Source organism: Pundamilia nyererei, unplaced genomic scaffold (assembly GCF_000239375.1).
Source record: "Pundamilia nyererei isolate P.nyererei 1_Seehausen unplaced genomic scaffold, PunNye1.0 scaffold00043, whole genome shotgun sequence".
In the NCBI taxonomy this organism is placed as follows: Eukaryota; Metazoa; Chordata; class Actinopteri; order Cichliformes; family Cichlidae; genus Pundamilia; species Pundamilia nyererei.
In genome coordinates this window covers 1,592,885-1,618,580 of record NW_005187444.1, presented here as the reverse complement: position 1 = coordinate 1,618,580, position 25,696 = coordinate 1,592,885, and the positions used below count along the sequence as shown (strand labels likewise).

General features: G+C 41.8%; 1 protein-coding gene across 13 annotated transcripts in view; it reads right to left on the bottom strand.

Annotated features, from left to right (window-relative positions):
- The window catches only part of LOC102200379 (unconventional myosin-IXa-like), a 147,837-nt gene that overhangs the window by 26,417 nt on the left and 95,724 nt on the right, over positions 1–25,696 (bottom strand). For all 13 annotated transcript variants that reach the window (XM_005731442.2, XM_005731447.2, XM_005731448.2 and 10 more), the window contains 5 exons: positions 24,397–24,486; positions 15,652–15,768; positions 14,087–14,221; positions 3,907–4,028; positions 1,301–1,442 (listed from right to left, as the gene is read on the bottom strand). In XM_005731442.2, coding sequence (XP_005731499.1) covers positions 1,301–1,442; positions 3,907–4,028; positions 14,087–14,221; positions 15,652–15,768; positions 24,397–24,486 — 606 coding nt within the window. The remainder of the gene's footprint in view (positions 1–1,300; positions 1,443–3,906; positions 4,029–14,086; positions 14,222–15,651; positions 15,769–24,396; positions 24,487–25,696) is intronic.

Here is a 25,696-nt window from a genome sequence, read left to right as displayed (position 1 = left end):
AACAAACAAGGACCTTAGTTATTGCTGTGGCTGCGATTTTATTTCTTGTTTGTAAAGCTGTGGAAAGGCACTTGGCAGCAGAGTTTGCAACTATTTATGGGCAAATGTTTCACCTCTTTTCTTTACTCAGTTGTGTGGATAGAGTTAAATAGCTTGCATGATAGCGCCATCGATTTTCATGTAAGACTTGGCAAGAATGCAAATACATATTAGTATACAAAATGTCAAAATATTGCTTTAATCTTCAAAGCCATAATTAAAATGAAGCAGTTTTACAGCCTGTAAATATGTACTTAATTCACGCTTGTTGTCATGCACCTTTCGCTTCACATTAAGCACGAGGTGAGGAAAAATCTTCTCACATATCCATACGAGTGGAGAAACACATGCCCCACGCCCTCTGCCCCATCTGTCTGTAAGGAATGAAATATTCCAACTTGAAATGGTGCTATCATAACAAAGCTTGAACTATAAACCCTTCTCTGTCCATATGAAACAAATCAGCTGTGCGCTCGCTGCCGAGCCAACGTCAGGCACATTTCACGTCTGCGGCTCTCGCTGCACGGTTTGCACCAAACGACTCACTGGCTCTGAGCAAATATAAGATATTTTTCCACAGCTGAGATAACCAGCTGTTATGGATTTATATTATACAGTGAAACAACAATACGCTCGATCCAGTCCAGCACATGTGCTTCTTATCGAAACGCAGCTGGGAAACGAGCAGAGAATTAGATCTAACTGCAAAAATAGGTCGACAGAACAAGCAGATCTGCGGCAGGGTTTCAGGATCCATAAAGACTTGAGTGAAGTGAGACAGCTCAGACTATCAAAATCTCAATTTGATGCAAACGAAAGGTAGAAAAGTGGATGTCAGATTCCGAACTGTAGTTCCTGGCTTCATCAGTAAATTGATGTTATCACTGGAGACATGTCTCCTAACACTTTATTTAAAATGAAGTCCGCAGCAAAATTAACAGATATCAGTGGAAAAAAATTTTTTTTTTTCACGTAACTGTTTGTGCCAGCGTGCTCGGTTTAATGCCTAATTTTGGGTTCATTCGCAGCTATTAGCAGGTGGGGCCGTTCTGTAAATCCAGGGCAGCAACAGAGCAAACGGTACATAAATCCTGGATTACTGTTACAGTTGGCTGCCCTGAGATTATAAGCAATTACCAACACGTGCAGGGTCGGGGACACGGTGAAACTACAACGCTGAGGCTAGGATGATCATCGGTGGTGACGTGCTACTGTAAAAAGCAGATCAGATCTTTTGCATGACAGCAGAGACTCGTCTTACCTTGACTCCGTACTTGACTTTCCCAGCGTAGTGTCTGATGATGAAGGCAGGCTCCATGACAGCGGGGAACTCGATGTAGCTGTTTCCTTCATGCTGACGCTTGAACTTGTCCAGCAAGGTCTGATTGGAAGCTTGAGGGAAACTGCAAAGACATTGATTTCATCAGGCTCGCATTCAAAGTCTCTAAAGACCAAAGTGTGTCCACTTTGGTCTTTAGAGACTTTTTATCTTCTGATTATTTCAGGAAAATAAAAAATAAGTTACAAACATTACCACCACCTGCCACATTTTCCCACATATCTGCGTTCCTGCACTTCTCAAGCGCTCATCCCATTCCTCTAACCCCAAGAGATTAAAACTCCCTGTCACATATTTAATCCCATGATTTAAATTTAACCACAAGGGTGCTTACGAGGCCTCCACTTGCACATTCTTCTTTGGTATTTTCACCTCTGCTTTATGGACATTTAAGCCATTAACTACTAACCTCTGCTGGCTGGATCAACATTCCTGGAGATGTTTCATATCACCTCTCCTCCCTGCACCTCCAGACCGCCCTGCCTACCCAGGTGGAGGTCCTGAAGTTTGATGCTGTTAAAGTCAAAATGAGCCCCCACACTCGTCTGATTCTGCAGTAACATAATCCATCTCTCCAGAGGCCCTGAAGGCTGCACTAGCTGTGAGTGATGAGATCTCCAAGAGACTTTCCGTCTTTTGCTATAGTCATTTAGCATGAAGCTCCTTCCTGTGGCAGCACAAACCCTGGGAGAGATCCTGTCTGCCTCATTTTTTTCTTCAGAGATCCCCCTTTGACCCTATTTCTTCAAAATTGCTTCCCCACACCCCAACACGCACACACGCTGTACGAACAAATACATACACGGCATTCGGTCCACTCCCAATGTTATTACATCCAGATGAAGCAGCTACGCTAAGTGGCAGGTAAGATGACAGCTAACATAGATAAATATGGTTCCAAAGATGCACCGCCTGGTGTGTTTTTCTATGCGAGGGGGCTGGGGGAGCATTTGATTTGATTTATGAAGAAGAAAGATGCCGAGACAGAGAGCTGACCCGCAGTACAATGTTTCACCATAGGAAAGGCAGAGAAAAAGCACAACCTGTTACAGTAAAAGTGGGGGAGGAATCAGTATATCTTTGGTTAAACCCTGGTACGAGTCCCAGTGTTGGTATCGATCAGGCTAATGAACGAAAAGCCTGCAGAGGGAGCAATCTGTCTCTTCAGTTTAACAGATGCACGAAAGTAGTTTCCGTGTAGCGTGACCATCATTGATGAAGCACACTGCAAGGGGACAAAGTTTAAAAGCAAGAACCAAACTGCAAGCAATAAAAGACCTATCTATACTCTGCTCTTCAACTGGTTTCACCAATAATCAGCTACATTTATATCCTCTCCTCATGTTTAGTGAAAATCCCAATAATCAGACAACCCATTTGAATAAGCACTTGGCAACAGTGGGAAGGAAAAACTCCCTTTTAACAGGAAAAGAAACAGGAAGAAACTATCTAACGCAACTGGTTAAGTGTGAGGGGAGGGAGACAGGACAAAAGACACACAGATTAATGATAACCAATGATTAAAAGCAGAGTTGTGTATAAACACAAAGAGAGCAAAAGCAGGTGAGTAAAATAGAAACACTCATGGGAAGCCCCCAGCAGCCAAGGGTCTATTGCAGTATAACTAAGGCTACGTCTACACTAGCCCGGATAAATTTGAAAACTGTGTTTTTGTCTGAAAACGCTCTGTGTCCACACTAGCGTTTTCAGTCGTTTTCACAGAGTTGTGCGTCCACATTGAAACAGACGAAAACGCTTACGTTCCAGTACTGCGCATGCGTGAAACGCAAGAAGATTCGACCTGCCTCGTTTCTGTCTGCCGTTTATTTACTTTCCGGGTCTTTGAAACGTTGCGGCAAAATGTTGAGGAAAAGTTTTTTTAAATGGACTAACAATGAGGTGGAGTTGTTGCTGCGAGTAACACAAAGGTACAAAGTTGTAAAAGCGAGTGAGAATAAAATCATTTGAAGAAAAGCTATCTGGAGCATGTACAGACTGATATTAATCTTTAATAGGGCTGTCAAGATTAAGTGCAAACAAAACAACTGCTGTATAATGCCCTCCGCTATCTTAGTTTAATTGGTCACATGACTGCATCACATGACTAAAATGTGTCATCCGTTTCAAAACGTCTCCGAGTTCGCTGTCCACACTGCAACGCGAAAAACGGCCTTTTCAAATGTATCTGCTTTGGAGAGCTTTTTCAAAATGCTGTGTTTTCCTTGACCGAAAACGCCGTCTCAGTGTGGACCGGAGGCCAAAATGGAGAGAAAAAGATGTGTTTTCAAACGAAAACTTATTAGTGTGGACATGGACTGAGGAAGGGTCACCTGAAGCCTCCCTGAGAACCCATGCTCAGTTTTCAGGCCTCTGATTCCATTTTATAGTTGATAAAATACACCGTTTCCCTTATAACACATGGAGGAAACCAGCAGTTGTGCAATATCTTGCAGAAAATGGTTCGACTGACAGTTATAATGATTATCTAGTAAACAAACACGATCCATGCTAATCAACAGGTGCCGTACTTGCACTCCTCGTCCAGCAGGTGGAACAGAGCTGTGGGTTTCTTGCTGATTAGGTTGATGCAGCCACTGTTGTCGATGTAGTCGATGTTGTGCCAGGTGATGCCCTCTGCCCTGTACTCTTCCTGCAAGCAAGAACAAACAGACAGGAGAAGGATGGTCAGTAACTTTGCGAAACACAAATGAAGCGAGACAAAAAACCCGTGTGTTAATGTCTTTGATCGCTATGTAGCTAAAGTCTGACAGGATTTCTTGCATATGCTGTTCTTCTGAATTGCTTTCATATTTTCCCACAGGCATATCTATCAATCAGTCTCTAGCTGCACTACAGCACGAGAGGTTAAGCATCTTACACACGCAGCAGAGCTGTTTACCAGCGCTGCAACCAAACATGTTCTGTTTTGCATGAGATTTTGACTTTGATAAGCATGGTTCGTACAGGCCAAAGAGTATGCTTATGCTTGTGCTGGCTTTCCATAGAACTCAATCAGGAAGTCTTCAGTGATGATTTCATTCCGCTGAAAAACCTGAGCCACCATTAGGAAAACACCTGGCTGCTTGCAGACTGTCAGAAAAAGCCATTTGGCAAGATCTGTCTGCCTCTGAAAGATATGACCCTGGTACCCTTGACACCCCTAAGTAAGAAATCAGCGAGCCTCTGCCAGCTGGAGGCGGAAAGCATGAAAAGTTGATTGGGGCGGGATGAGGTTAACGTTCTGCTCTACTAAGAAAACTACTGTTGAGGTACATTTGAGAAAGTCATGTAAACAGGTCCTGCTCCAAAACCTTGCAGGTTAGAGAGTGTCTTTCAGTTAGGCTGCTGGAAAAGAGGATGCACACTCAGCAAAAGGTTTAATGGCAAGCACCACCAAAGCAGAAACCTGGCTGAAAAAAAACCACAAGAAAAGAGGGTGGGGGTATCAGATTAATCAGCTGGACAGCATTAAACAAGCAGCCAATATCCAAAGACAGTAAGAACAATGAATTGATAATTGTGCTACGATTAGAGCCTTCATGTTCGACGACACGGGCTACACTGCCAACACGTCCTCAGAAATCTCCTGATCACTGAAAATGACTGGATTGGTTGTTTGCATGAGCTCTTAATACGAGTTTAGCGACCTCTAGTGGGCATGTGTGAGCTCATGTAAAATGAGCACTTATATCGCTACCCTTACACCTCTTTTGCGCAGACACAGTGTGGGTCCTGGTGCTGAGCCAGACTGCCTTTTGAGAACATTATTACACCTTGTCGCTAGCAGAAGTTGGAGTCAATCACATCAGCCAAAAACTGCTTTCTTACAGCACTGAGCAGTCACATATTTTTGCCTACCAAATTTGTGGTGGAAGCTTTTGCTTTGAACAGATTCTAGACTGGGCCCCAACCATAGGTAAGTTGATTGGACATAACGTTTTTAGTGGGAGAAACGTTTCTGTCGCACGACAGACAGGCGACCTGCCCATGATGTACTCAGTCAGATATCCCCGTGGCAGCTGGACTCAACCCTGAATTGGATACATGGAAGAAAATGGATGGATTCAAAGACTTCCTAAAGCTTTCTTACCATGTCTAATGCTCAAAAAGGGTTTACTTGAACCTAAAAAGTACTCAACAAGTGAAAATTCCTCACCACACTCCATCTTCTGTTTCCCAGCAAAAAGTTGGGTGTGTTTGTACCCTGGCAATAAGTCAATTCAAAAACAAGCAGTAACACAGGAATGTGCATAATGATTAATGACTAATCCTAAAATAAACCCAATTGTAAATGTGACTGTATGGGAACAAGTTCAGGGTTTATGTGTGCTTGGCATTTTTAGGTGTCATAGTGTAGTTCAGTCTTACATTTACATGTTTGCATCCTTTATATGGCTTTATTAGAGAGCAAATTTGCATAATGAAGAAAGAGGAAAATATAGTGGAACATATGCTGGCCATTCGTTAAACTGAACAGCGATCAAAAATTCAAAGCGGAGCTGCAACATAGTTTCACACATGCGATATGTCTGCCCTCTCCTTGTTTTAGGCTGCTGAATCACCGATGAGGCATTTAGAACATGTGGCGTGTTTTGCTTTTATTCCGAGGTCGCACCGGATCAAGTAAAATAAAAACAGAGGCGTAAAGAAGTTTAAATCTCTTTTTGTTTAAATCTCATCAAGGACGAGCGCCGGCACTGCTGGCTGACGCGGTTCATCTGGCTACGTTTGTTGTGTCTGTGAGAGTTTGTGAACATGCACACTCAGTCAGAGAGAGAGGGGCAATTAGATACAGACACTCTGATAATGAGATAAGCACACACACGCGAGCACTAATCAGCCATTTTATTACATAGGCACATTAACGTAAACAGCCCGACCCAGCAGACAGAGGACTACAAAGTGGTGACTCAGTATGTGAAGAATGTACAGAAGGTCTTTCAGTCATGATTCAACCAAACAGCAAACCAGATCCGACAACTTAGAAACAGCTGCTTTAGGAATTTTCTTTATGCACTGCAGAGCGACCCTCTAATTTTTATATGCAAGACCCTATTCATGGAAGTCCTGTTAACACAGTAATTGAGAGTAGCAAATAAATGCCAATCAAGGTCTCGTTCTAGTTGAGCTGGCAGAAAGGAGAGCTCAGATGAAAAAATGCTAACAGAGGAGACGCACTAAAGCTATATCCAGTCTGATATGTTTTTATTTTAAAGTCGTTTTTAAAGTGGAAGTGATCCCTGCTCATTGGAGCATTTCCAAAATGATTTCTACCTTTACTGACACGTCTGTTTAAAAATATTACACTGACCATTCAGTGGGCACAGGTGCTGGTGTAAACAGGAAGCAGATGGTGGGTTTGCTTGGAGAAAATGTAACAGAGGAAGAAGAGAAATGGCTAAAAGAAGAAAGATTCCTTTGCCTGGACCATTGGTCTCAGGATTTGCAGCTGAGTGTGAAGCAGCTGGGATGAGAATTAGCAAGTCTGAGGCCACAGTTCTCAGTGGGGAAAAGGATGGAGAGCCCACACTGGGTCAAGAAGGAGTCACCGCCCCAACAGGAGGACTTCAAGTTTCTCAGAGTTCTTGTTCACAAGTGAGGGGAGAAAAAAAGAGCGAGACGAGCAGATTGTGTGGTACACGGAGGAGAGACGAGAGGCCTGAGCGTGAAAATGTTCATTTACTCCCTAATCTGCTACTCCTAACCTTACCTGTGCTCACAAAATCTTGGTAGAATGACATCGAGGACAGAAGTGGGGGAAACAAACTTCCTGCAAAGGGTGTCCGGGCTCTCCCTTTGACAGGGGGGGAAGACGATCAAGGTCACTTGCCTGCTTGTTTTTTTTGTGACTGTGCAGATTTGTTCACGGAGTGTCTCCACAAAAACTCTCAGCTATCTTTGTGACGCCTGTTATTTGGGCAGCTATTAAAAAACATGATCAAAATTAACTTAATTTTAATCAGTTTTGGGGCACTGAAAAAAGTACTTCTACTACCTTTTCTGTGGATGGGTGTTTAGTTCTGATTTAAACTCATACCAAGACTCTGTTGAGGGCCATCTTTCTGTCTTTGTCTCTGAAATATAAGGCTGATAAGATTTCCCCAGTACAATAGAGGCTTCAGATCCTCCACAAAACATGATGAAATAAATTTGGCAAAACCAAACCACTGTAAACAGAGAGAGATGTAACTGATATTGGACCCCTAAAATCCAATCTGCAAGCAATAAAAGCCCTCAGACCTCCCGCTAAGTCGAAAGTGAGCCGGGAGTTCTGTTGCGGTCGATGAGGTTGGTCAGGATTTGTGGTCATCCTTCCATCCATTAGTCAACCATGTGTCTGTTCTCTCCTGCGTAACTCAGTGCAGCATTCAAGCAACCCGGATTGTGTTTGGCTGAAAGCCCCGGTGTAGAGGTGAGGGAGGGTGTGTGTGTGTGTGTTTCTCGATTGCTCCTGCTATCTCTCCACTCCCTCCGTCTTTATATTTCTAACTCACTAAGCTCCCTGTCTCTCTTATTATGACAGCAGAGTGTTTTTATTGAGCGGACAGGAGGAACAGTGGTGCAATAATTGGAGATGGAGCAAGTTCTCGTGGTTTTAAAAGAGTGAGGAGAAAAAGACATCAAAACTGGCAGAGATGCAAAAAAAAAAAAAGACGGGCTGGAGTGTGTGCTTTGGGAAAAAAGGGGCATCCAGAAAGGAGAAAACTAGCAGAGACCAGAGACCATGAAATGTCAAAGAAAATTCAAAGACTTATCCATTAATGTTGTAAGGTTGGTGGGTCCTCAGTTAAAGTTTTGCATTCGACTCCAGTTAGTGTCATTACTGGCAGCATGAAGCCATAAATGGACACTACAAAGGTTGCACAAGTAGTCCGACTGCTCCAGGATGGCACATCAATATATGTTTAGTGCCAAAACGTTGGCTGTGTTTCCCAGCACAGTCTCAAGGGCATGGAGGAGATTCCAGTCAGGTAGTTACTCTAGAAGAGCTGGACAGGGCCGTAGGTCTTTAAGCCATCAGGACTGGTATCTGCTCCTTTGTGAAAGAAGGACCAGGATAAGCCCTACAAAATCACCTACAGCAGGTCACTGGTATGAATGTCTCTGTGCTCGCTGACTGGCACCATGGAGCCAATTGCCATTGAATACTAGAACTGGGAGATCCACTACAAGCACCCTGTGCTTTTTCCTGGAGGATGAACCATGTGATATCATCGACTGGCCCTCATGCTCACCTGACCTACATCCAATTGAACACCTGTGGGACATTATGTTTCTGCCAGGTTGCACCTCAGACTGTCAGGAGCTCAGTGACTCCCCTGGTCCAGATCTGGGAGGAGATAGGACACCATGGACACCAAGGCCGTCTCGTTAGGAGCATGTCCCGACGTTTGGATTCAGTCCTTTGTAGGCTGATATTTTTCATTGTGACATCCTTTCCTTACCCGGTCCATAACAGCATAAATATCCACCCCGATTGTTTTTATGTGTGTTTTTATGGTTTCATTGTAGGTGGTCCAAAAGATTTGGACTCCAGCGTTTTGCTCTATCTCCTGAGCCATAGCCACCCCATAAAAATGAATTCATGAGTATGACCATTAATACAATAAAGAGATTGTTTTGGTAAAATTGGCACGTTCCTAAGGATCCTATTAATTCAGAGAAATACCTTGTTGCTTTGTCTGAGGAAAAAGTAAGCTGTAGAATTCTCTGTCAGATGACGATAAACCTTTCCACATGTTTTTTATTTCAGTTCGGAGTCAGTGTGATATCTCCCAAGGTAAACACGATACTGTGTTTGCCTTAGGCGGTGGCCATCATATATGTTTTCTCACTTTGATACACGGTCCTCGTACAGACAAGAAATCAAGCACCAACTGGCATGTAGAGTGTAAACACTAGACACTCACACCCTCCTCGATCCAGCTGAGGGCTAAGGTTGGTGCGGCGCTATTAGCTTTGGCTCCTGTTCCAAAGATAAACACGCAGCACTGATAAGACCAGCTGGTTGGCTAGAGCGGATTGTAGCCCAGAGGGAAGAGAGGAGGAAAATCCCCTTGATGGAGAGCTAAAACCGCCTTTCAAAAATGAGGCGTATGAGCTGACAGAAAGCATGCATTTTGCTCGCATTCAGAAAACAGCTTACATCTTTTCTGGACACATGGTCCTTCTTAAAAATGAGCACAAACAGTAGATCTTTATTACAGCTCAATTAATGGGCTACAACCCAAGCACGGAATCCACAAATGGCTCCAGTCTTTGAAACTTAAAGGTTGAATAGAAATTAATTCAACCTTAATAGTAAAAAAATAGATCACATCTTCAAAAATACTAAAAAAATTAAAGTGAAAAAGAAAAGAGTAAAGAGCTGCAGTTAGCTGGAAGTAGACAATATGATCTGCTTTATTTCAATTGCAACTCCATTTCATTTGATACTACTGTTAATACTCAGAGTACAACTCCAACAAAATTAAGCAACGGCAGCTCTGAGGAAAGCATGACCATGGAAGTGTTCAGACTGCACAACAGTAATCTATTAATGCCAGAAATCTTAGAAAACTCTCAGAAAGGCAGAGTTTTCCTCTGGGATTAACCAGGTAATCTGAACCCCACAAATAAAACTTGACATCAAACACCCCACAACACCTACAGGGTCATGATTAGTGTTTAGTTACCTTCTAAAGGTGAGTGCCAGCTGATCTGAGGTCAGCAGTCAAAGGCTCAAAACAAAGCCACAGGTAGGTGTGAAGAGCTTTCTCTCCGTATCACATCAGAGTAAGGCTCGCAATTTTATTCAAACAAACGCAAATCAGTTGAGATCTGGCAGCTCTTTATTTTGAAGCTCTACCAGCTTCCCTCAGAGGGGCCCAACACCACCTCAGCTGTTGTTCTGTTAGATAAACTCAATGATAGCCAAAGTTTCAGAGGACACCGGTGATTAAGGATAATAAACATGAACTCTTTTGAAACAATATTTGATGCAAGACTGGCCATCTCAGGAGCACTCTGACTCTTACTAACTCAATGTAACAGAGGAACACGCCTTTAAATGGAAGCACCTTACAAACCAGAGATATTCATCAGTGACAGACCGAACTAAAAATAAATAAATTTACTGTACTTTTAAAACGAATAAGATGATGACTTATGTAATTAAGGTAATCTTTTATTCTTACACGGTGCTTCAGTTGGTAGAGCTCAACTACAGCACTGCAGAAAAACATAGTATGCATAGTTTCTTTCAAAGAGTCTTAACTGGAAATATGTTAAGGCCACCAATGCTATGAAAACACATTTTTTCTACTCCCAATTTCTTAGTTTTTTGCATATTTGTCACACTTTAAGGTTTCAGATCACCAAACAACTTTTTATATTTGGTAAAACTAACCTGAAAAAATACAAAATGCAGTTAAATCAAATCAATCAATCAAATCAAATTACTTAAATAGATCAAGTGAAGTAGGCTAAAAGGTGTCAAAAAGCAAAAGATCATGCCAGGATATAAAAAGAGCCAAGAACAGGTGAGAAACAAAGTCATTGACAACTACGAGTCTGATAACGGTTACAAAGCCATTTCTAAGGATTTGTGAAGTCCGCCTAAGCACAGTGAGAGACACTACATGCCCACATGGAGGAAACTTGGAATAGTCGTGAACTTCCCCAGGAATGGATAGGCTACCAAAATTACTCCAAGAACACATCAATGACAACATGGAACCATGAATTCTGCTCTCTACCAGATTATCCTGAAGGACAACGTCCGAACATCAGTTTGTGACCTGAAGCTCAAGCTCACTTGGGTTATCAAGCAGGACACTAATCCAAAAAAACACCAGCAAATCCACATTTGACAGGCTAAAAAATACCCAAAATGACAGTTTTGGAGTGGCCTAGCTGAAGTATGGCCTTAAATCCAATTGACATGCTTTGACATGACCTTAAACATATACATGCTTAAAAATCTCCAATATGGTTGAATTAAAACAATTCTGCAAATAAGAGTTGTCCAAAATTTCTCCACAGCAATGTGAAAGACTCATTGCTAGTTATTACAAATGCTTGATTGCAGTTCTTGCTACCAAATGTGGCACAACCAGTTATTAGTTTTAGGGAATAGTTATTTTTTAACCCGGGGGCAGGTAGGTTTGGCTAGTTTTTTAAATGAAAACACCATTTAAAAAAGGATTTTGTATTTTTTTGGGTTATCTTTATTTAATATTAAAATGTGTTTGACAATCTTAAACATGTAAGTGTGAGAAATATGCAAAAAACAAAGAAATCAAGAAAGGGAGGAAATACTGTTTTCACAGATCTCTATAAATTTGAGGACATTTGGTAGTCAAATGTGCAAAAAACATCACATCTTGAGTTTTTAGATACAAATCACTCTATCAGATGTTGGATGCAGAAAGAGAGATAAAGACTTATTTTTGAAGTTACGTTGCAATCCGTTCTGATCAGTCCTGCCAGTCTCTCTGAATTGTAGAAAAATACTGGCTGGGTTAAAATGTTATCCTGCATGTGTGTGTAGCCTGAGGGCTAACAGTGAGAAACAGATAACAGCGCCATTAGCACTGGCTGACTGCCGGTTTGTTATCTTCATTAAGACTGAAGAGACGTTTACTGCACTTGTTTGCTGCCATTATTCTTTTTTTTTTTCACACTCCCTTCCTCTCTTAGCTTCACCATCAGCCATCAGCTAGCATGTTAAATTGCCACGGCCTATCAGTGTTCAGCAAGAGGGAGAGGAGAGCTGACAGCTACTCTGACACAGTCCGTCTGATTTGAGACTCATAATCTCCCCTAAATGATCTTTCTCTATTTTTCCTTCTCAGTTCTGTTGTCCACTCGATGTGATTTGGAAACAACAACAGAAACAACACGGCATGCAGAATATTACGTGGGTTAGCAGTTGGCATCCACATAAAACAGCATGAATATATAATGTAACTGATGTGGGATTTTTTGACTCATAGAGGCTAGTTTTGATGCTGCAGATGAGTTTGCTCTGAGATGCAGCAGTGGTGAAAGAGAAGGAGGCATGAATAGTAAACAAGTCAATCCAACGACCTGCACAAAGCTATGTTAGCAGCACTAAGCTGTCAGGATCCATGCTGCTCAGCTTGACTCATGCACTCTAACCCAGCCTGTCAGCCTGTTCTGAGTATTCAGCACTTTTTCCTCTGACCTTTCACATTAATAGATGTGTGTGCTACCCTAGCCCAACTGCATAATTACAGCTGCTTTCACAGTAGTGTCAAAGGAGCACTACGCACGCTCACCAGAGGAATACAACCGGCATGATTAAGGCTGATGAAGAACTAAAGAGTTTCCCATGATCATGTTTTCAATAAAAATTATCAAGTTATCAACCAGCCTTAGTTGTCATGTCCAGAATGTTCTGTAGATGACTACTTAGCGGCTGATGCTTCCTAGCATCTGTCCAGATCTCAGCTTTTGATGCAGTTGCCCTTGGTGTATCAGGATCGGCCTTACAGTGGTTCTCTTCATACCTATCTGACAGATCTTTTTTTGTTTCTAGTTTTAAGTACAGATCTCTCCCTCCAGTTCATGTTGGTGTACCCCTTGGTTCTGTTTTGGGGGCTCTGCTGTTTTTATTGTATTCGCTCCCCCAGGACACAGACTGTTAACCTGTAAGGATCTCCTATCACTACTATGCAGATGATATTCACTTGTACGCCTAATTTCACCCAAATGAAATGCTTAAACTCCACAGTTTATGAAAGAGACACTGTTAAACAGTGGATGGCAGACAGTTTTCTTCAACTAAACCAAGACAAAACTGAAATAATTATCTTTGTGCCAGAAAAATGCACATCTGGGATAAAGGAGACACTTATACCTCTTAGTGCTGCTGCCAGGCTTCTGACAAAAAACAACACAATGTGACTCAAATGGGACTCCAATCCTCATGCAGCTACACTGGGCTCCGGTTTATTTCAGAGTGGAATTTAAGATTATTTTATTGACTTGGAGAGCTTTTCACAGACAGGCACCAGGTTATATCAGAGGGCAACTGCATCCATATGTCCCTGGCAGGTCCCTGAGGTCCTATGACCAGGGCCTGCTGATGGTCCCCTGCACTAAGCTAAAAACAAAGGGAGACAGAGCCTTCTGTTCAGTGGCGCCCAGACTCTGGAAATCTGTTCCTTTGGATTTGACACTGGTGGACTCTGTGGTCTTTTATGAAAACCAGTTAAAAAGATATCTTTTTAAATGTGCTGTTTTGTTTTTTATGCATTGTTGGATCTTGTAAAGCATTTTGTGATTTTATATCTTGAAAGGTGCTATATAAATAAAGCTTTACTTACTTGCTGTTTGACTGTAAATGAAGTAGACTTTGACACATGTACTGACACATCTGACTTAAAAGGAACCTGCACTGTTTTTGCACATCAAAGCACTTTTCTTCTAGCACCTCTTTAACATACTGCGTTCAGAGGTTCAACTAAAGAGGAAGCCATGCGTCGCACATCAGAAAAAATTACTAATGTCCCTCCACCTCACCGCTTTGAGTGCGTGCATATGCAGACGTCGAGAAGCAGATCCTGTTTGAATGTTTGCACGTTTTTAACGTCACTGTAGTTCCAGCTACACACAAAATGCAATGACGTGTTATCAGCGGCTGCACAATGATTATTGTGTGGAGGAAAGAAAAGGAAAGGAAAAACAGTAACATTACCCTACCTGCTCCAGTTTGAAGATGTGTTGGTTGAAATAGTGCTGAAGTCGTTCGTTGGCGAAGTTGATACAGAACTGTTCAAAACTGTTGTTCTCATAATCCTCAAAGCCAAAGATGTCCAGCACTCCTATAGACAGGATCTGGTGGAACAGGCAGACAGCAGACCTCAGATTTAATCAGCGTGATTTCTTTTTAAAGGAAGACTCTTCCCTTTGAAACACTGTAAACATGAGTAGAAATGCATGATGCTTTGACCAACAGCATCTTTATTTAGAGATGTTTCCCTTTACGTCCCACTTGCTCCAGCCTCTCACTTGCCCCCCGGGTGTCAGTAAGATTCATGTCATCATGCATCATTAATATGCACCATCTAAAGAAGGCATTCACTCAGAGAAGGCCTTTAATTATGAAATGGACTGTAAAAGCTGCTTCTCATTTAATTGAATGTTATTCAGCAGTGTTTTATTTCCCTCTGAAGGCTCATTTTTTATAGTTTGGCATAAAAAACATACAAGAACACATGGCATATATATATAATCTGGTATCTGAACATAAGAACAATGACCTTGATGGAAATTGCACCCTCATCGACCCCTGACAAACACACAGACAGATGATGTCAGTGCCAAGGGAGGCACTCACACGCACTCCTGTTTTCACCATTTCAGAGGACGCTGCATTGACTTACATTCATTTCCTGCAGGCTAAAGCACTGCTCATCAATACTCGAACCTTAAACTAAGTCCTCAGCCTAATCAAATGATTTACATCCTGTGGACTGTTTTTCCCCACAGAAAGGGGCAAATTCCCACAATGTGACTGTGTAAATAGATTTATGTCCCCACGATATGAATAAGACAAGTACACACATCCACGCACACACAGGCAGAGTGCTGGGACATCAGAGGACCATGGGGGGTAAACCGAGCTGAAGGGAACTTGATGCCATCTGCCCAAATGTTCCTAGCATACACACACACACACACAACGATCTGTTTTCCAATTCCTTCGATGCACCCACTGGGTTTGGCTTGCCAGCTGCCAACACACACACACACGCACACGTATACACACATATCACACCCTCTGCCTCTAGGAATAAAACAAAAGGCAACAGAAATAGAAGAAAGAACAACATGGCCAATATTTACTCAGTGTAACGGTATAATCGTTTATTAATAATAATAATAATAATAATAATAATAATAATAATAATAATAGTTGTCTAACAAAAGTACTAAAATCAGGTTTAATTACTACAGTTCATAACAGCTCTGTTCCATTTAAGGGTATGAGCCGGTGGTGTAACCTAACTAATATTATTAATGACAATATTTGAAGGATATTTCTAATATGAATTTTGAGGGAGATCATTTTATTTGGACACTTGGACACACACACACACACACACACACACACACACACACACACACACACACACACACACACACACACAGGTGAAATCAAGACGACAATAACTGGAGGAAAGGCGATCTAATCAGAGATATCCGGTTTAGACCTTGTTAAAGGTGTCTGACTCTGTGTTCGTGGAGTGTGTTTTCATTCCTACCTTTGAACTGTCCTCCAGGTCCTTGTTGTTCAGCAGGGCATGGTTGGTCCTGAACACAATCCAGTCAAACAGCGCGCTGTACAGTGACTTGGCCATGGAGTCCCTCACTGTGCCTGCCTACACACAAACAAACACACACACAGACAAACAACGTGATCAAAAACACATGGATTTTATAATCTGAAACAGAAGCTAGCTCTGTGGATGTTTACCGCTTTCACTCACAGTCTTGCTCAAGTAACTTTTTTAGCTTTTTTTCCCCACTTGTTCTGTTACTGGATCATTGTAATGTTAAATGTGTAAAGTGGGCAGAGAAAACGTTCTAACAAAATCCTGCTGCAGCTGAAACATTTGATGGAAGAGATTAAACAGACAGAAAGGCAATGGAGAAAAATGAATCAGTGGATGGTGTTTTAAATCAAAAACTGCTCATAATTTGGCGATGGCTGCAACAAAAACCTCATCCAGATTTTTCTGAAAACAACAACATTTATTCAAACATTAACTTTGATCTGCCTAAAGACTCAAAGCACAGGAAAGAAGTTAGCCTGACTGCAAGAATAATCTACATACCAGAAGCTCCAACTTTAAATGACTGATGTTATGGTCTTCTTAGCTTAATCTCTATGCACACAAAAGTACTGAATATGCACGCAAAGACATTTTATGTGTAAACTCGTTCAGCTGCTAGTTAATACAGATATCAATTCAGCCAGTGGACACGATCAAGACAACCTGCTGAAGTTCAAACTGAGCATTAGAACGGGGCAGAGAAGTCATTTAAGTACTTTTAATGTGGCATGGTTGTTGGTGCAACAACAAACATTGCTGCAACAGTCAGACCGTAGTGTCAGAATTTGGTGTGAACAGCATGAAAGCATGGATCCATCCTGCCTTGTATCATCAGGTCAGGCTGGTGCTGGTAGTGTAATTGTCTGGGGAATTTTTCCTGACCCTTAGTGCCAACTGAGCATCCTTTAAACATCACAGCCTACCTGAGTATATTTGATGCTCATGTCTGTTGCCGTATGAACAAAGTGCACCCAATCTTCTGGTGGGATAACACACCACGTCACGAAGCTCAGATCATCTTAAACTGGTTTCCTGAACATGAGAGTGAGTTCACGGTTTTAAAACGACTTCCGCAGTCACCAGATTTTAATCCAACTGTCATGGTCCGGGTGAGTACGGGGTTTTTCCACTCCGCTGGCCTCCACCTTCAGGCAGAGACTCCAATCAGCTTCCACACCTGGTTCCAATCAAGTCACCAGCATATAAGACCAGCAATCACAACAGACCTCTGCCAGATCTTTTGCTAACTCACGTTAGTGCTACGCCGCCAAGCCCTTGTGAGAGCCCTTAACTACTGCTTTTCTCCTCACCGTGTTTTCTTTGTCATAGGACCCACCTGGCAGTCGCACTTCCCAAGCTAAACTACTCACATCTCCGCCTGGATGCTGGTTCTGTCATCTGGTTGCTTCCTTTCCATCATTGGACTACACCTGCCTGCCTCCCTGCCAAGTCCCTCACTCCAAGTATATTCTGGATCCTCTCTGGATACTCCTCACCCGGAACCCCTTGGACACCCCCTCCTCGCATGACACTTTAAACTACAACGCTGACTGCGTACCTCCATCCAAGCCGCTGCCCCTTTTTCCATTCCCAGGATCCATTCGTGAAATCTAGCACCTAGTCATAGCATTCAGAGTTTCATGTTCATAGTTTGGCCTCACAATTCACAGTTCATAGCTTCCACAGTTTCCTGCTTTGTAAGTTCACTAGGCACTGTAAATAAAGCACTGTGTTCACGCCCGTTTTGCCTCCCTCTGTGTCTGCATTTGAGTCCACACACACAGCCTGGCCCTCTCGGCCCTAACACCAACAGAGCATCTTTAGGATGTGGCAGAGCAGGAGATTTGCATCATGGATGTGCAGTCGACAAATCTGCAGTAACCAGAGATCCAACGTGGTACTACCAAATATAATGGACACTAAGTGTATATGATCATGATTTAGATGAGCAGAGGTGACTGGCATTGTGTTTTTGCAATGCATTGCTAGTTTTTCTCTAGTTGCTAGCATTGATCCTAACAATAATCAAAGTCAAAGTTAACTTTATTGTCATCTCTGCTGTATACAGTACAGTATATAGAGAGACGTGCGACAAGGCTCCAGTTCCATTCAGTGCAAAAAACAACAATAAATATAAGAAGAATAAGAATAAATATACACTTAAGACGGAGATAAAGATAAAAGGAATAAATATACATTTTAAAATTAGGGTAAAAAGGATCAATAACAGTCTAAGTTTCCAATTTACAGTTGAATCATTTAAAGTGACCTTGAAGTGGTTTAAAATGACCAGCGTAGCAGCTTTGCAGTTTAGAGTAATGAGTGATTTAATGTTACAGACACGTGAGGATCAATCCTCTTATTTCAAACCTAAATTAATAACCTTTGTTCCATTAATGTATAACATGCTTATTTTATTTTTAGGCATCAAAACATCAGGATGTATAATTACAGCAACAGGCAACTGAAAAGAGCCAGCAGTCAACAATCAGAAGTTGCTTAAGGAAAAATAATCGAGCTACTTGCTTGAGTAAGATTGAGTAAGTTACCATCAATGTTAACAGCCTATCAGTGGCTGTGCTACTGTAACTTAGAAAAGGCAATGTACCCGAGGCTCCTGTTATGAATAAACTGTTAGGCAGTATAACAACAGCCACTTTGTATTTAAAGGGCAAACAGAGCCCCTGTTTAAGTTCCCTGTCTGCTCAGAGTTAGTGGTCTTATGTTTTGTAGACTCGCTGTGCACAGTGCTGTAATACTTTCTGAGTTTTCAGTCATGAGCCAGAGCCTTAAGTATCTCCAGACCTACAGATTAGTATTTGCACAACATTTTTTATAGTTCACTTTGTGATCCATTAAAAAAACCCAACCCACTGTGCCTCAATGAGCAAAACAGCAACTATTCTTTCTCTTTAGAGACGATGAAAATCATGCTAAGCTAACATAAGCAGACCTGACTTGGACACCAGAGCATGGTCTCTGTCACGAATAAGTGTTATGATTGAACAGGGAGTGTAATGACACAAAGGAAATCTGCTTCAGCTAGGTCAAATATTTTTATGCCAGGAACCCCAAAATATTTGTGCAATACCCCAATCCGAAAAGGCTGCTAAGTGTGATCCAATCAGAGAGGATTTCATCTATGGGACAATCAAAAAGAATCACAGAATCAGTTGTGTTGTTGTAAATAACTCTCTCATTTTGATGTAGGTTTATCCCTCACAGAGCCTTATGTCATGTGACTATCGAAAAGCCCTGTGGCAAATTCAAGTCAGTCAACTTCACAATTCAACATATATAATGCCTAAAAAAAGTTGCCTCAAGGTACTTTATATTGTAAGGTAAAGACCCTACGTTAATTAAGAGAATACCCCAACAATCAGAAGACCCCCTATGATCAGGCACTTAGTGACAGTGGTAAGGAAAAACTCCCTTTTAACAGGAGGAAACCTTCAGCAGAACCAGTTATTCTTATACAGTCCTTTTCTACTCTCGTTTTATAAAGTGATGGATACAACATGTTTAAGTGCTTTCTATGTAACATTCATACACAGTCATGCTCCAGTGGATGCATCGGAGAGCAGCCCAAATATCCTTGGGCAAGATAGTAACCCCAAATATTCCTGGCAGGTAGACTGGAATGATCGAACGTTTACCATTTTTTTATGGGATGCACTAATACCAGGCTAGCTAAGCATTTATTGAGATAAAAACTAGATTCTGGCAGATAGACCAGCAGGGCAGCAGGATCTGGACACTCAGTATTCCTACACATGCAGTTTTAGTCCTATAACAGTTATATGCAGAATGTAGATAAATCAGAAAGCTACCAGTATTGTTAGCTAACTATAGCAGTTTGCTACCTAGCAATTAGGAGCACGGCGATCCACTGTCTTCAGAATATCAATGGCATTCATTGCCTTCGAGCAGCAAGAAGTAAAATAACTGCTGGTGCAGGCTCACAAGTTAAGCCTTTCTCAGCTTTGAGGGGAGCAGTTGAAATGACTTCCTATGAGAGTAAAGGTTACTACTGATTACCATGAGGGAGGTGTCAAAAACATTTAGAGGGTTAGCTAGGTGTTCTTCCAAAGGAGGGCATGTTTTTCTCAGCAGGGGTGTTGGTCTCCGAGTATGTCTTTTTGCTTTGCTGCTATGTTAGTGTTCTCCTCTCAGATCATACACTTATTGTTGATATCTGTGGGCTAGCTGAAACCATAAGAGATGATAGTTTCTACTAAAAGTTTTTTGGGCCTATTCCAACCACTATTTTAATAACTGCAGAGGCCGAGCACACCAACGCAGATGCACGAAGGACTGAAAGTCTTGCAGCAAACCACTATGATGAAGCAAAAACGTGCATTTTTAAAAGCTGCCTCCTCTCTTTTACATTATTGATTGCTTGTGATATATTTTTAGCAGGCAGGCCTGTGACGTTTCTGAGCCCACAGACTTATGTAAGATTGACATGAATAATACAAAAAGAATCACAATTTAATTGCTGCAGCAGGAACTTGGGATTGGCAGATCTGAAGTGAACATTTGACATGCCCACTGAGCACGTGTCGTCTCTGTATTTTGCCATGTCACTTAATTATTCATAAAAATGGGACAAATTAGGAGCTAGAAGGGAATATGGCTGGAAGCAAATGCGTAGAAAATGTTTCACTCAATGCTTTTGGCTTTTGGAAAGTGCAGCAATACGGACTGTTAAACTGGGTCTTAGCTGGTGTTTCTGATTATAAAGCCCTGGAAGGGGAACTTGTTGTTTTCTCTGTCTCCATCTCTTTCTCTCGTTCCTCCTCCTTGAAAAACCACAGGAGGCGTGAAACACCAGCATGAGCTCACACTGCACGTGGCCTGCTAGCTTCCTCGCTGCAGGATGTTTTATCTAGGTATTTCACCACAATATGCCAGTATGCATATGTTTTTCATTTGCATTTATGTACTTGTTATCTGTGTCAGTGCCCATATATGTATGTTTACTGGGTGTTTTTGATGCATTTTACAATCCATCACCAATAGGGGAGTGGTTTTATACTTCTCATCATCATATAGCTTAAAACTATCATAAAGTGACGCCTCATAGATGAATGGAAGCCATTTGAATGAGGGTCTGATTATTCCCCACCATCAACGCCTGATCCCCGCACATACACTTCCCTTTCAATATGTCTGTCTTTCAAACAGGAAGAAGGAAGTGGTAGAGTCAAATAATCTGTAGCCACATCAAAATTGTCAAACCGCTTGCCTTATCGTGACCAGCATGGACCCACGCATGCTTACAGACACACACACATGCATGCAATCAAGATCTCACACACGTACACACTCGCTTCTAAACCCAGACTAAATCACACTGGGGTCAGAGTTATGTGCATCCAGCTTGGATAACAAAGGATATCTATAATAACAGCTATTTAATAAAGTCCATTAATTTTTTCCTGCTCATCCAACTGAGGGTCGTGATCGGGCTGGAGCCTTGATGTCAAACAAAATCTTTTTTCTTTATTCCTTTTGTTACAAAACAGTATTTTTGAGCAGCAGATGGCCTGTGTGCCTGAGATGACCGTACCCCCTTTTTATGACATCACATTCTTGACCAACAACCCTTCTTTTTTCTTTACGTTTCACAACTTAAAAAAACGTAAAAAAAAATATCCTGCTTTCACTATTAGCTTACGTCTGACAGCTAATGTATGTATAAAGATGGTTGAAATGTTACTGAGGTACTGCTCAATGCAGGCTTCAAATTTCCACACCAAACTTGTGTGAGTTACCTTTTTGTGTGACTGGCTTTTAAACTATGTTTAAACTACGTACAACTAAGATAGTAAAAAATCTGCAGCTCAAAACAGATTTCTGCTGAAAGAAAGGTTCTACTTTCAGCAAAAGAATCTGAAAAGAATCTGTCAAACTCTGAATATGCATGTTAAGTAACAATGTCCAAAACATATTTTTGAATGTGAAACTTTAACATTTAGTTAGACATGACGAACAGTAATTGCACTATTTCTCTATTTGTGGCACAGCCAGCTCAAGTAGTAGTAACTTCTTGAGGAAGCTTGAATGACAGAACAATAGCTGCCAAGCACAATCTTCCTGCTTGAGCTGGGTTTTACTTTTACTCTCATTATTCCTCTATGATAAACCCCAAGAGCTACATGATTCAACCAGAGATCGTCCACTCAGGTTCGGGACTGTCTGCGATAAAGTTAGAAAACCAACATCTTCCAATCCGCAGCTTGCTGAGGTTCAGCAGGTCGAACACCTCATCCAAATTTCCCCACCTCCACTGCGGGTGGATGGGACAGCTGCCTAGCACATTTTCTCAACCTTTCTTATCCAAGCAGGAAGAAATCATTTCTGAGAAGAACCAGCAACATTTGCCAGGTTCTTTTTTCCACATTTCCTTTGTATAAAAACAGGCGTGTTATGGATTCCACAGGTGGCCTCGACTCGCTCCCACGACCCTCCGTCAGATCGGGGCAGGTTTTCACTTCTAATTTTACGTGGAGTGTGATTTTCTGGCATTATGCTTTTACTGATGCCGCAATGAGTGGACACGAAACTGGGGAAAGAGTGTGGGGGGATGACATGCGGGAAATGGCATGGCCTCTGGTATTTGATTTAGTTTAAAGGCTGAATTAAGGATCGCTGTTATAATGCTTATGGTGGATCCATTATACTTTTCCTTATTCTCTGTGACACATATACTCTTACAGCTGAGGATGCCCATCTTGAATGTGGCCAAACGTTCAAATAATGAGGACAAACAAACTCTATGAGCCAAAACCTCAGGCTTCAGACTCTAAACGCATTTTTTCAGATAGTTTTTTTCTGCTCTTGGCCCTGTGCGATACTAGAAGAGTAGATCTCCCTAATATGGTCATTCCCCTACAGAGGCCAGGCTGAATGACACAGTGCATTTGCAGCAACATCCATGTAAAGCTAGCTAAAAGCTAAACTGAACTCTTTACCTCCTGAAAGGCTACAAGGAGTAACCCTTGAAACACTTTTTATGAACTGAGTGGTTTCTTTTGTATTAGACCTGTTTAACGAACAGAGGTTAGTGAGGGTGGTCTCTGCCTGTGCAGAGTTTTTCTTGGAAAAACCAAGAAACTATTCTAATGTTCATCGAGCCACGTCTTTATTGACATAAACTGAGGTGTTAAACGTCGTCTTTATGGGGTAAAGAGTTAAAGCCAGCATGAAGTCCACCAGTTTGTCCAAACTTGTGCCTTATTTATATATGTATCTTTGAAATGTTGATCTAATGTTAAATGTTAATTTCATCATTATGAAACATTTTAATATTGTTTTAAAAAAATATTTTTAATAAAATATGTTTGCGGTCTACATATATAGTGCGAAGTAGTAATCATTATCTGTTATGTGCTGCTACTTGATAGATAACAATGTTCTGTACGCAATCTGAATTAGAGCAATAAACCGAGTCTGCCCTGTCTCCATGGATTGCATAAATCTTGGCACAAATTAAAAGTAACATGTTATATATGACACGTTTTTCTTTCTTTGAGTGGATAGTTGAGGATTTCCTATAATGCTAATCTGCTGTTGTTTTCGTTTTTTTATTATTTTTTTTACCACTTCCTCCACAGATGACATAGTACCTGAAGGTTTCTGCAGGTACCCGTGAATCCTTTTATCTCTTGCTCTTCTCGAGATACGACCACCTCAACAAGGACAGAGGGGGAAAACACCAGAAGCCAGAAGCGAACATCATTTAATCAGAAATGCAGCTCTAATCCAGGAATAGAGTTCTGATCACATCGTCTGAGCCTGTCTCACACAGCCAGTCCAAAAATAAGTGAATTTATGCTTTGAAACATATGCGACTGGAGGAGAAAGAGACAGACAAACAGACTGAGGCAGGATCGTGTTTCTGGCCTCTGTGCTATATATTCCAGTGGAGGTTGCACATTCCTAAGACAAGAACACATGACTGAAGAAACGGGGGTGTGGGAGAGTGGGAACAACCATTGTTGGGTGAAACTAGGCTGTGGATCAGATGGAGAGGTGGAGCTTAACGGGGTTACAGGCAATCAATGTGTAGCATTTCCTTCCTCAGACAAAAGGCCCTGAAGCCACAAGCACAGAGCAGGACTATGCAGTGCTTTGCTGAGCTTGGAGGGAGAGATAAGCAAAATTCACTGAATATTAATATTCAGCAGCACTCTGATGCCCTTCAGTGGAGTTTATCTAGGTCAAAAGAGGCAACAAAGAGGTAAATTCTTCAGACTGTGAGTCTAGAGAACATGGTTAACTCAAACCGCCACTGCTGGCTTAACAGGAAACAGGAAGTTGCAGAGGAAGACCCCTATCAAAAGAGAATGCCACAACAAACTCCCCAGACAAACTCTAAAGCAAGCAAACACAAACAAAGAATCTCCAGTACAGATGACGCACTTCAAAACAAAACGTTCAGCAACAACGTGCTTTTACTGAGACTCACTGGATGTGATGAAGCCACGCTCCTGCTGACACCACAGAGCAGCGCCATCAAGAAGCAGAACAGACGAATATTGTTTTGCTGCATTTTCTTAAATGTGTCGTGGCACCGAAGGACTAGAGGTTCATAGAAGATTTAGCAGCTTTAGACGGTGAGACAAAGCCACTGCATTTGGGGCACGTGTCTCACTCTGGTGCGGTTACCTCTGCAAGCTTGTAGGGCACTATGAGCCTTTCTCCAACAGTCACCGTCTTCCTGGTTGTCAGTGCTTCAAGAAGCATCTCCTCCTTCACCTGTGCACAAAAGAAAAGCAAGAATAAAAGTGTCATTTTCAAGGAAGACATCAGGGCACGCACTACCGGACTTATTAACAAATAATCAGTGATGACAAAGGGATATCACCCACAATAGCTATAACACAGGATCACTTCTACTCTATCAGTAAAATGTAACCTGAAATGAGATTTACTGTTTATTTTACAGGCAATGATGATGATAACATTGATTAGGAGACTAATGAAATAAGACATTCAGCAAAGCTGGGGGGATTTACAGGAGACAGATTGCAAAGATATGGGAGCAGAGATATGGTGACTGACTATGTATCCTACAGTTCCCACAGTGAGGTTGCACTAGGTACACAGAATAAAGGCCTTTTAAACTTAGTCATTATGCATGTTTCACCAATATGTCCCTCGTGGTATCTATTACAGCCATTTAAAGCCACATTATACCATATATTCACACAGCATTCATACAACCGCGGACAGTTTGGAACCAGCGGTGTCTTTGGACTGTGGGAGGAAACTGGAGTACCCAGAGGAAACCCACACAGGCTCAGGGAGAACATACACACTCAGCTCCAGCTGGCTGGGAGGTTCAAACTGATGACCTTCTTGCTGTGAGGTTACAAAGCTAACCGCTGTATCACTATGCAGCTAATTTATAAGTTTACCCAATCGGTACTCTTTCACTCATTTAATGAAATGTCAGCAAGTCCAAAACAGACAATCCCATTTGGTTCTATTACCTATACGCAGATGATTGTTTGATTCAGTTGTATTGTTTGTCACATATTGTCTGTATGTATTTAGCTGACCATAACTCTGACATCTCTGCCGCTTTTAACCAACGTAGCTGACACAAAAGCAGCACACATGATATTCAGTACAGTACTATATGACTTTCCATTTGAGTTTGTGTTCACTCTAAAAATGGCCCCAGACAAACCAGCGATGACAGGGCCACACTGGGAGAAGCAGATGTCACTGCACACATCTCCTCCATCTACGGGGATTATGGGCGTGGGCCGAACAGCTGCTCCTGAGACTGTGTGTGTGTGTGTGTGTGTGTTTCCGCGTGTGTGTGTATACATGTGAGAACAAGCCATCGCAAGGCTGCCTGATGTCTTCATGTTTAAAGAGCAAGGGTGTCAATGTTATAGTTAATACCATTATGGATCTATTTCTGTCAGTGGCCTCTAAATGCTTTGACATAAATTGG